This window comes from Musa acuminata, chromosome BXJ3-6, assembly GCF_036884655.1.
Source record: "Musa acuminata AAA Group cultivar baxijiao chromosome BXJ3-6, Cavendish_Baxijiao_AAA, whole genome shotgun sequence".
Taxonomy (NCBI): domain Eukaryota; kingdom Viridiplantae; phylum Streptophyta; class Magnoliopsida; order Zingiberales; family Musaceae; genus Musa; species Musa acuminata.
In genome coordinates, this window is record NC_088354.1 from 29854548 (window position 1) to 29866660 (window position 12113).

The window sequence follows — 12113 nt, forward strand, 5'->3', positions numbered from 1 at the left end:
GGCCTCGATCACCTCTACAATCTTCAGGTAAAGCAGCATGAGGAGGTGGGTCTCGCCGGTACGGATACTCTGGTGCCGATGAAGGCTGCGTTGAGGCAGCCGACGAAGATGAGAACAAGATATCCGATGACAAGAGTCTGCCGGAGTCGTCGGGTAAATGTGTGTTACAAGCCAAGCCGAACGTGACCGTGCAGCGTCGGTGTAACTCGCTATGGCCCTATAGAGAAATGGAATGACGCCTTCCATCGCTTGCTTGGCTCGGAGAGCGAAGGATGAGAGGAAGCTTTAGTCCGTGCTGGTTCCTGGTTTGAGAACGTGATAGGGAGAGGGTAGGGTATGAAAAGGAGTTAGGGAGTTAAGTGACCAATAGACGTCACCTGCGGCAACTAAGTGAAGGAATCGGCCATCAGGAGCGACTTGGACGCGATAGTTGCTTGTCCGCGGCATAAATGAAGCATTATCCGCAATGAAAAGATGAAAGAAAATACACTGAATCTTCTGTTAATAATTTATTCTTGCAAAATGTATTCCCGTGTTGGAATAAAAATATTTGGTTTACATATATTTGAATTTCAGTTTTACTTTTTCATTCTATTATTAGATCTTTATTGTGAACAATGATGTTTACCTATAACATTTAAACATTTTCTTACCAAGATATATGAATATCTTATTTATATATATATCAAAAAGAGAATGTCTCAACTTGAAACTATTTTGGTAACACCAATAATTGCTATATTCAATATTTTAAAGTTTTGATTAATTTTAATATATATCTATATATATATATATAATATTTTTTTTAAAAAAATTCATATCTTTGAGAAACTATAATAAAGCACTCTCGGTTGCATAAAAAGATAATTTTATCCTTAGTCCGATCGAATCCGCCCTATACCTTCCTACGTCGTCTCCACCACCACCTCTACTCTGCTTTACCCCGTCGAACCTATTGTCGCTTTTGCAAACTCCATCAGACCTACCCCTGCCTATCATCACCTCCATGCCTCCTCCTTCGTCATGTGAGGGTCATGGATGAACACAATGAGGGCAAGGCAAGGAAGGGTTTGATCGGGTCCATGAAGGCGACGATTGTTAGGATCAAGAATGACACTAAGAGGGGGGGAGGGGTGTGAATTAGTGCAATGGAAAAAATTACATTGGTTTGAAAATCTTCGTACGATAAAATCTGATTCTAACGAAAACCATTTCGTTTTTCTTGAATGAGTAGAGAAGAGGGGATTGGACAATTTGTAATGAAGTAAAGTTGAATGCAGTAAAGAGATTCAAAAGTAAGGAATTAAACACACCAGAATGTATAGTGGTTCGGTCGTTGTGACCTACATCCACTTTCAATTCCTCCTCCGTTGAGGTCACCAACGTCCACTAATGGTCTTTCTTTAATAGGCGAAGACCAACCACCTCTTTACAACGCTTTCTCCGTTTTACGGGTTTAGGAGATAACCCTTACAAGCCTCACATCTCTTCTTGGATGATTACAAAGCTAAAGAGAGGGAGGAGGACTCTTTTCACTTTTACAACACTTTTAACACCCCAACACTTAGAGTTTTTTTTTCACACTTTGATTGCACTTTGTTACCCTTTCATGCAGAAAAGGATGGAGTATTTATAAGCCCCAATGGCTTCAAAATTGAAGCTAAAAAATATCTCATCCCAGATTTTCAGGGTACTGGGCGGTACCACCGCCTGACACTCTAACACTGGGCGATACCACCGCTTGACACTCTAACACTAGGTGGTACCACCGCCTGATAGGGCGGTACTACCGCTTACCAGTAATAACTGTCAGTGGTACCGCTATTTAGTCTGGGTAGTACCACCGCCCAAATCACTTGGGAGACCATTCCTTGGGCGGTTCCACCACCCTAGTCTAGCGGTGCCATCGCCAGACAGGGTCCATCAACCTGGTTGAGCCTTGGATACGGCCCAAACTAATCCAATTACGGGCCTAGTTGACCTCTAACTAAGTTAGTGAGATTACCTCCCAAACCTAACCCTAATTACATACTAACTACAATTCTTAAGGCATACACTAAGCAAAATAAGTCTGGTTAGTTTAGGTTTCTTCCGGCGAGCTTCCGACGATCCCTCGGCAATGTTCTAATGGACTCTCGACAAGCTCCTGAATTTCACGACGATCTTCTTGGCGAGTTCCGATGAGTTTCTTTGGCAAGCTCCTAGACTTCTCGGTCAATTTCAACAAAACTTCCAACGAACTCTCGAACTCTCAACGAAATCTCGATCTTGACTCCGGCACTTCGTTTTGTTTTATGCCTTGCTTGCTATCATAATTAATCCTACACACTTTTCTCAACATACAGATTTGATCAAATAATTTATTAATTGATTTCATTATCAAAATTCAAGATTCAACAACGACGACCCTCATACCCCCTCTTTCCTCATGCGAGGGTTGCAGATGACAATATTAACTACTTGTTGCACAACAACGAGGTGACAAATATAACGAGAGCCAAGGGTGAAGGTGGAGGCAATGATAGATTTGATAAGACAAATGGGAGGGGAGGTAATGACGATGCAAGGAGCACTTGCCACCTGTGCAATGAGCAAGGATAACGAGGGCAAGGGCAAAGTAGCAAGTTCGACAAAAGCTAAGGGTAGAAGAGAGGAGAGGCAACACAAGGCAAAGGCAAGGGTAGGTCTAACGTGGCTAAGGGCAAAATTATCATTTAAAAGTTATCACGCTCCAAAGGAATTTCTCGGTTATTTCTAAAAATTTACTCTTATATATATATATATATATATATATATATATATATATATATATATATATATATATATATATATATATATATATATATATATATATACATACATACATGTATGTATATACATACATACATGTATGTATATACATACATACATGTATGTATATACATACATACATGTATGTATATACATACATACATGTATGTATATACATACATACATGTATGTATATACATACATACATGTATGTATATATATATACATGTGTACACACACACATATATATATATATATATATATATATATATATATATATATATATATATATATATATATATATATATATATATATGTCATCTTTTAAATTTTAATCAATGTCATTTTATCAAAAAGGTTAATTTTTGTTACTAAACCAACCGAGGTAAGGATGGCTGTCAAGTCCATCTCAAAGGTTCATTTTAAAATAATGTTGGGGTGTCACCTTCATGGTGCAAAGTCATGTTATTGTGAAAGGCAACGCCATTTCCACACGATGAATGTATGAATATAGTAAAATCAGTATAACTGGTTTGAATACGAGACAGCATGAACAAATGATCAATATAATAAATCAATATTTTCATATTTCTTTAAAGTAAATGTGTAAAGTAAAAGGAAATTTACAAATACACAAATTAAAATATATTTAGATTTTTTGAAAGAATTTTTTTAACCCAAATAGACAAATTGAAGCTATATTTACATATTTAAATAAAATACCTTTTATAGCAAAACTCGGAAAGTGGGGTACACATTTCGCAACCATAGTTGGCCCCTTTATGATGCAAAAAAAGGACCTAAATGGTACATGTTTTGTACCCAAGAGAAAAGGTTGTAGCTATTTAATCCAATTTTACTTCTACTTGCTTGGCCTAAAAAACATGACTGTAAATCTTTAATTGATGATTGCGAAACTACAATTGGAGAGGGATGCTAACTTTGCACTAAGTGATAAGGGTAAAAATGGTGACGTAATGCGCCCTTACGTCAGCCATACCTGGACGACACACTGTCCGAGGAAGTGGGCATTAACGCCGACTTGATATGCGCCAGCGTCACCCGCTCCCAGTCAACGACTCCACCGTCTGACCCCGCGCGCTCAGCCGAGGCAGAGGGGGACGTCGACCGAGGCTCGTCCATACCCTGCGGTAGCCGGTTCTCCACGCAATCCCAGTGGCAATGTCAGACGCCATCGGAGGTACGATCATGCTTCTGCAGGCAGCCACATCAGGTAACATCAAACTCATCTATAAATACCCTAGAGTTCTAAACGAAAAGGGGGGGAAAAAGACAGACACAACACATATAGAGGCACTCCCTCTTCCAAAACCCCCTCTACGTCACTGACTTGATCGTCGGAGGGGTCGGGCCGAGCTTCCGACCCGACCTGTGTGCAGGTGCAAGACGACATCGCCTCTTCCCGACGCTGCGACAAAGCCCTCCACCCGACGCGACATCCCAACCGGACCCCCGTATTCGGCTACCCAGAGACTATAAGGAACGCCACACAAGATCCCCACCATTCGGACCCCCGAACAAGCCGTGTCGGCCCCGAGGCCACGGCTAAAAAAGTTGTTTACACCAATAGTTTGGCGCTAGAGGAAGGGCCCGTCCGAATGCCGAATGATCAGTGAATCCACTCTAGTGAACCCGCGGTTGTCGGGCCGCCCACGATCACCACCCCGGGGGAACATCCCCCGCACGATGGATCCCGAGACGAACACCCCGCCGCAACGTCAGAACGCTACTGGCGGTTGTTCAACGACCCGGGCTTGTCACCTCCCGATGGCGCACCCGCAGGCCCGTCGCCGATATCATCGGAGGCCTTTTACGACCTCGCTCATCAAGTCTGAGCTCTAACGGGCATGGTGCAGACTATCATCCCGCTTGTCTCCCAACCGACACCCCCGCGTATGACCCGGCCTTTGCAGCAACAGGAGGCCCCCGCTAGGACTCATGTACCACTTCCCGAGCTCCCCACTCCGCCTCGGAATTCGATAACCCAGCCCGGTAACCGGGGGGCGGAAGACATAGCGAGTCGCCCCGAGCCCGAGGCTCCATCTGCCGACAAAGTACAACAGGAGATTCGTAAGTCAAAAGGAGAGCTCGGAGTGGACGGACAGCAAGGATCCCCGTTCGTCCCCGAGATACAAGATCAAGCGATCCCCCCGCATTTCTGGCTCCCTTCGCTGGATGCATATGACGGCACCGCTGACCCAGCGGACCATGTTGCCGCTTTTCGCGCTCAGATGGCGCTATACGGGACTTCTGACGCCTTGATGTGCAGGACATTCCCAATAACTCTACGGGGGCCAGCCCGCGCGTGGTACAGCGGCCTGAAGGCCGGGACCATCGCCTCCTTCGACCAACTCGCCAGAAATTTCGAGCTCAACTTCCTGGCTTACGCTCGACCAAAGCCGTCCGTGGCGTTGCTCCTCGGACTCAACCAAAGGGAGGACGAGCCCCTCTCCCATTTTGTGAACCGCTTTACGACGCAAATTCGGGGACTGTCGAATGCTCACCCCTCTCTATTGATGCAGGCATTCGTGATAGGCCTGCAGCCTTCCAAGTTCTTTTGGTCTCTTGTGGAGCAAACCCCCATCGCGGTGCCTGAAATGCTTCAGCGCGCAAACCAATTCATTGCCGCGGAGACATGGATGGCCGGGAGGCGGGAGAAGCACAGAAAGGTCAAGTCGGAGCCGCCCCGGCAGCAACAACCCACCGCATCCCGACGTAAGATGGACAGACCCGACCCAAGGCCTCCTCTCCCTGCCTTGAACTCGTCCCGAATAGAAATATTTCTCCACATAAGGGAAAAGGGACTACTCAAAGATCCTCACCCGATGAGGAGCCCGCGAGAGCTTGCAGACCGATCAAAATATTGTCGCTTCCATCGGCAGCATGGGCATGACACTGAACAGTGTCGTGAATTGAAAAGGCAGATCGAGGAGCTCATTTGTAGAGGGCATCTCGGCCAGTACCTTCAGCCAGACAAGGAGCTGTCGCCACGCCCAGAGGGCCCCATCGAGCGACACATCGACGTAATAGCTGGCGGCCCTGCATCTGGCGGAGGTTCCATGACGGAAAGAAAGGCATACGCCAGAGCCGCCCAGACCGAAGCTCCCAGACACGGGCCTGAGCCCGAGATCACTTTCCCGACCGGAGCATTCGAACAACCCGAACACGACGACGCGCTTGTGATATCGGCCAGGATCGCCAATGCGCAAGTAAGAAGGATCATGGTCGATACCGGAAGCTCAGCCACTTCGACGCCTTCCAAAAGCTCGGCTTGGCTAGGGAGAATATGAAGCCGATGTGCTCGGCGCTCACAGGATTCACCGGAGATTCAATCTCACCACTGGGGGCTATCACTCTGCCCTTAACCTTAGGGGCCCCGCTAGGGTCGAAGACGGTGATGACCACTTTTCTGGTGGTCGACCTTCCCACTACGTACAACGCCATCCTCGGTCGGCCGACCCTCAACAAAGTCAGAGCCATCGTCTCAACTTACTACCAAACTATCAAGTTCCTGACTCACGCCGGGGTCGGGGAAGTTACGGGAAGCCCCCGAGAGTCCAGGCGCTGCTACCTGACCGCCGTCTCGTTACACAAGAGGGCAAGGATCGAACCACCGCTGGAGGATCCTAGGGAGACGAAGAAACCGACCCCCCATCCCGAGCCGAGGGGATCCACCGTCGACGTACCATTGCTAGAAGCTCGGCCTGATCAGACGGTCAAAATCAGTTCGGAGCTGCCCGAGCGGGAACGAAAGTAGCTCGTCGGTCTCCTACGGGAAAATGCCGACATCTTTGCCTGGTCCCCATCTGACATGACGGGCGTCGATCCGGAGGTCGCACAGCATCATCTCAACATTTCGCCTGACGCCCGCCCGGTGAAGCAGAAACTTAGACGGCAGGCCCCTGACCGGCAACTCGCCATACGAGAAGAGGTAGGTCGACTTTTAGCGGCAGGCTTTATAAAAGAAGCCAGATACCCACAATGGCTATCCAATGTAGTCCTTGTGAAAAAACCCAATGGAAGTTGGAGGATGTGCGTTGATTACACCAGTCTCAACAATGCATGCCCAAAAGACTGCTACCCCCTCTCGAAGGTTGACCAGTTTGTCGACGCGACAGCCGGACATGCCCGCCTCTCTTTTATAGACGCCTTCTCGGGATTCTACCAGATCAGAATGGCGCCCGAAGACCGAGAGCATACAGCCTTCCTCACCGATCAAGGGGTATACTTCTATAAGGTCATGCCTTTCGGGTTGAAAAACGCTGGGGCTACATACCAGAGAACAGTGAACAAGATGTTCGCCCACCAAATCGGGCGGAACATGGAAGTTTACGTGGACGACATGATCGTGAAAAGCCAAGAGGCGGGAGCTCACCTTGCCGACCTGGCCGAGGCATTCGCCACGCTGCGCAAGTTCGGCATGCGACTCAACCCCGCAAAGTGTGCTTTCGGCGTCACCTCCGGAAAGTTCCTCGGGTTCATCATACATGAAAGAGGAATTGACGCCAACCCGGAGAAGGTCCAGGCAATCATCGACATGCAGTCGCCTCGGACGCTCAAAGACCTGCAACGCCTTAACGAGAGGCTCGTCGCCATGTCTCGCTTCCTTGCTCGGTCGGGCGATCGCTGCCTCCCCTTCTTCAGGGCGCTAAAGAACCCAAAGAACTTTCAGTGGACGACAGAGTGCGACGAAGCCTTCAAACAAATAAAGCAACACCTGGCCAGCCTCCCCCGACTGGCCTCAGTTTCTCCCGGGGAGAAGCTGGGCCTCTACCTAGCTGCCTCCCCGCACGTAGTCAGTTCCGTCCTGGTCAAAGAAAACTCCGGCAAACAGCTTCCGATTTACTATGTCAGCCACGTCCTGAGCGGGCCCGAGGAGCGTTACCCACCGATTGAGAAACTCGCGCTCGCCCTGGTGCTGTCAGTCCGGAAGTTGCGCCCCTATTTCCAGGCTCATCTGGTGGAGGTCATCACCGACCAATCGCTTCGGCAGGTCTTATCTAAATTTGATGTTGCAGGGCGGCTCCTCAAATGGGCGGTGGAGCTCGGCGAATACGACATATTATACGTGCCCAGGACCGCCATCAAAGCCCAGGCCGTGGCCGACTTCCTCGTAGAACTAACCCAGATCGCGGACGGGGATCACGAGCAACCTCCCGAAGCATGGGTCCTGCACGTGGACAGATCGGCCAACTCGAAGGGTGCTGGCGCAGGGCTGGTGCTGCTAGCCCCCGACGGACGCTCGTTCGTGCGTTCCCTCCGCTTCGGGTTTCAAGCCACTAATAATGAGGTAGAATACGAGGCGCTCCTAGCGGGACTCAGGTTGGCCCTCGAGATGCAAGTGACTGCCATACACGTCCTCACCGACTCGCAGCTTGTAGCCGAGCAACTCAGCGATGGATACGAGGCTCGGGACCCAACCATGGCGAAGTACCTGGCACAAGTAAGGAACTTGACCGCCAAATTCCCTCATTTTGCGCTATCTAATGTTCCAAGGGAAGAGAACGAGCGAGCCGACGCGCTAGCTAGGCTGGCGTCAAGGCCGGCCCCTGAAGCCTGGCCCGAGGTCGAGGAGCTCCCTGCCCGTGCCATCGAAATAGCAGCTGCGAACTCAGGCAGCATGCCGACCACATGGGTACAGGAGCTACTACGCTTTAAACGAGACGGGACCCTTCCTCCCGACGAGGTTGTGGCTCGGCGCCTGCGTCGTACGCATGCGTGGTACTCCGAGGTGAGTGGACGGCTCTATAAGCGGTCCTTCACATACCCCCTCCTACGATGTTTGGAGCCCGACGAAGCTCAGACGGTTCTGGCCGAGATCCACGAGGGAGTCTGTGAGGAACACATCGGCGAGCGAACCCTAGCGCACAAAATACTTCGCCAAGGTTACTATTGGCCAACCATGTGCCGGGATGCAAAGGCTTATGTGCAGCGGTGCAATTCATGCCAAGAACACGCCCGCACGCCTCGGCAGCCTGCGGTCCCGCTCGCCCCCATCGATTGCGCATGGCCGTTCGCGCAGTGGGGTTGGATCTGCTCGGACCTTTTCCACCGGCATCGGGACAACGGAAGTACGTCATCGTGGGAGTGGATTATTTCACAAAATGGGTCGAGGCCGAGCCACTGGCCACGATCACGGAGCGGCAAATGGAGAAGTTCGTGTGGAGGAACCTGGTGACCCGGTTTGGCTTGCTCAAAACCATCATTACGGACAACGGGCCTCAGTTCGCCGGTAGAAGGTTCTGGGAGTTCTGCGCAAGTCACGGAATCCAGCTGAGGTTCAGCTCGGTGGCTCACCCTCAGACGAACGGGCTGGCGGAAGTAACCAATCGATCCATTCTAGACGGGCTCAAAAGAAGAGCATCCACAGCCCGATCAGCCTGGACGGACGAACTCCCGAGCGTCTTATGGTCGTTACGCACCACCCCCAAGACCGCGATCGGAGAGTCCCCCTACAGCCTCGCATTCGGAACCGAGGCCGTCCTACCACCCGAAGTAGCCATTGCCACCCTTCGGACGAGAAACTACGACGAGAAAATCACGAACGAAGGACTTCGAGCTGGCCTCGACTTGCTCGAAGAGCGGCGTGCCAACACGCACCTGAAGGCCCTCTCTTATAAAAGAGCTGTCGCAAGGATCTACAACAGGAAGGTACGACCCCGACCAACTAAGTTAAGCGACCTAGTCCTGCGCAGGACCGAGGTCAGCAACCCGGCCCGAGCGAGGGGGAAGCTAGCCCCCAAATGGGAGGGACCTTATCGGGTCGCCGAGATAATCCGACCGGGTACATACCGGCTCGCGACAATGGACGATTCTCCTTTGCTGAGAACATGGAACGTCCAGAACCTTAAGAAGTTTTTCGTCTAAGGGAAGAAGTCTCCGTCTGAAGAAAGAGGAAGAAGTCAGGCAAGCCACAAGAAGAAAAATTTTCCTTTGTTTTTTACCGAAAACATAGAACGACCAGAACCTTAGAAGTTTTCGTTTGAGGGAAGAAGCCTTTCGTCTAAGGTAGAAGAAGTTTTTTCATCCAAGGTGGAAGAAGCTTTTTTGCCCAAGGAAAGAAGAAGAAAGCGACACACGAGAGAAGAAAAAGTTTTCTTTTATTCAAGAAAAAACAAACTTACAGGACTCGACCCCGACTTACAAAACCAACTAGCAACTTAGAAAACAAAAATACAAGACCCTTCTTTATTACAATGGGACGTCCAGGCGGTCGTCGAAGGGGACCTCCTCGGGCATGTCTACCCCCTGATCCTCGGGGTGGGGAGTGAAGGGGTCCTCCTCCACCTCAAGACCAGGGTGGCGAGTGCGGAAACGGGACGTGGCGATTCAGTGTCTATACTCAAAGGACACCCGCCCCGTCCGCGTTAGCAAGTTCGAACCCCTCGGACTTCTTGTACGCTTCGAGAAGCTCCTTATCTTTGGCGGGTCGAAGACGGGCCTCCTCCGCTAGTGCCTCCGAGGCCGCTCTCGTCTCGGCCTTCGCCTCCTCCAGCTTCTTGCTGAGGGCGCTCGCCTCCGTCTTCGACAGGCGGAGCTCGGTCCGCTCCACCCTTATTGTTTTCTGGAGCTCCTCGTTTGCTTTCTTGGAGGCCTCAAGCTCCGACCGGAGGTGAGCCGCCTCCGCCTCAGAATCCACCGTGCGCTTCTCGGCGGCCGCCACAGCCTCCGGGCCGGCCCCGGCTCGGACCTCCTCGACCTGGTGGTGAAGCTCGGCGTTGCGGCTGACGAGGCCCCCGATGACCCAACCGGCGTCACGCACCCTATCCATTAGGGCCATCGCATAATGGAGGCCTTGCAAAAGGAGAGACGGGTCAAGAAGGTCTGCGTCGGACAGACAAACCCAAACAGGAAAAGAGGAGACGTACTTACCCAGGTCAGTGATTGGGCGAACTTGTTGAGCAGCACCTCCGAGGGCAGGACGTACAAATCCCGAGCCATATCAGGATGAAGCGCACCTCGGAGGAACGCTGCAGAGGGATCCCCTCCGGCCCACACTCTGTCCCCCTGGGACAAGCCCCCCCAGCGGGCAACCAAGGGCTCGCTGGACTCCCCAAGTGGGATCTCGCTCACCAGCCGCGTCAGGAACGGCTCCTCGTCCCCGGCTGGCAGTCGGCACAGGTCACGTACGGAGGTAGGGTGCGAACCCGACGGGGGCCCGCCTCAGGCCCCTTCGAAGGCGTTGTCTTCGCCTTCTTCAGAGGGCACCCGGCCTCGACCTCCAGCGGGGCGTCCTCCGAGCCGGGTTGTAGGTCGGCCGGCGGAGCTGGTGGAGGAGCTTGCGACGCCTGACCCCCCAGATGCGACCGGAGGTTCACCATTTTTACAAAAAAACAAGAAAAATGTTAGTACCAGAAATGAACCACGCGAACACCCGAACCAAACGTCACTAACGTACCCAGAGGCATCGGGCTGAGACCCGCCTCGACCAGCCATTGCTCGGTCATGTTCCGGATGGCCTGCGACCTGGGGAGAATCTCTTTGAGCCTCCCCAGATCTTGACGCTCTACTTCGCCCAAACATGGGGTGGTATTATCGATCGCCCTCACGGACCACCGAACCTCAAAACTCCAGTCCCGTGCACGGCAAATGTAAAAAAACCTCCCCTTCCACCCTTTATTATTGGAAGGGGCCCCTCCGACTCGAAAGCCCGTCCGGGCATATAGGAAGTAACCCCCCGAACCTTTGGAAAGGCGATAACAGGAAAGAAAGAGGTTGAGGGTGGGTGTGATATTGGCGCAGTGGCATTCCCCCAGGAATGCCACTAGGTAACGCCAAGAGTTCGGCGCCACTTGGGATGGCGAAATCCACCAGAAAGACAAACAGGACACAATGAGGGGATGAAGGGGAAAGCGCAGACCCGCCTCCAGGGCGTCCAAAGTCAGCGCAAAACCCTTCGGGACGGGGTCATACGCTCGCTGTCCCGGTTTTGGGGCAATGAGGATGTGATCCTCCGGGATGCAATAGCGCTCCCGGAGTCCCCCCAGCAGAGATCCACTCACGGTGGAGTCAATATCGTGTGGCCACATCAAGGCCTCTAGGGCCCGCGCCGCTTCCCCATCAGAGGATTCTACGAGGGGCGTCGAAGGACGTCCCCCCTCAGCTACACGGAAAGGGGAAGAAGGGGAAGGAGGAAAGGACGACATCTCAACTGACCTTAACAAGGAGGTGCTACGGAGAAAGGGAGGACGACGCAAGAAGCAGAAGATTGGAAAGGGGACGGCAAGGCCAGAAGAGGGAGACTCAGCAGCAAAAGATAGAAGTAAAGCCGAGCATCCGCTATTTAAAGGAGATATACCGCC

The 12113-nt window shown here is 51.5% G+C and overlaps 1 protein-coding gene across 1 annotated transcript; it reads left to right on the plus strand.

Moving 5' to 3' along the window:
• The first annotated feature begins 6622 nt into the window (after positions 1-6622).
• LOC135641416 (uncharacterized) lies at positions 6623-9678 on the plus strand. The gene is made up of 2 exons (XM_065156775.1): positions 6623-8696; positions 8744-9678. Exons 1-2 carry the CDS (start codon positions 6623-6625, stop codon positions 9676-9678), a joined length of 3009 nt encoding a protein of 1002 aa, XP_065012847.1.
• Positions 9679-12113: the final 2435 nt, after the last annotated feature.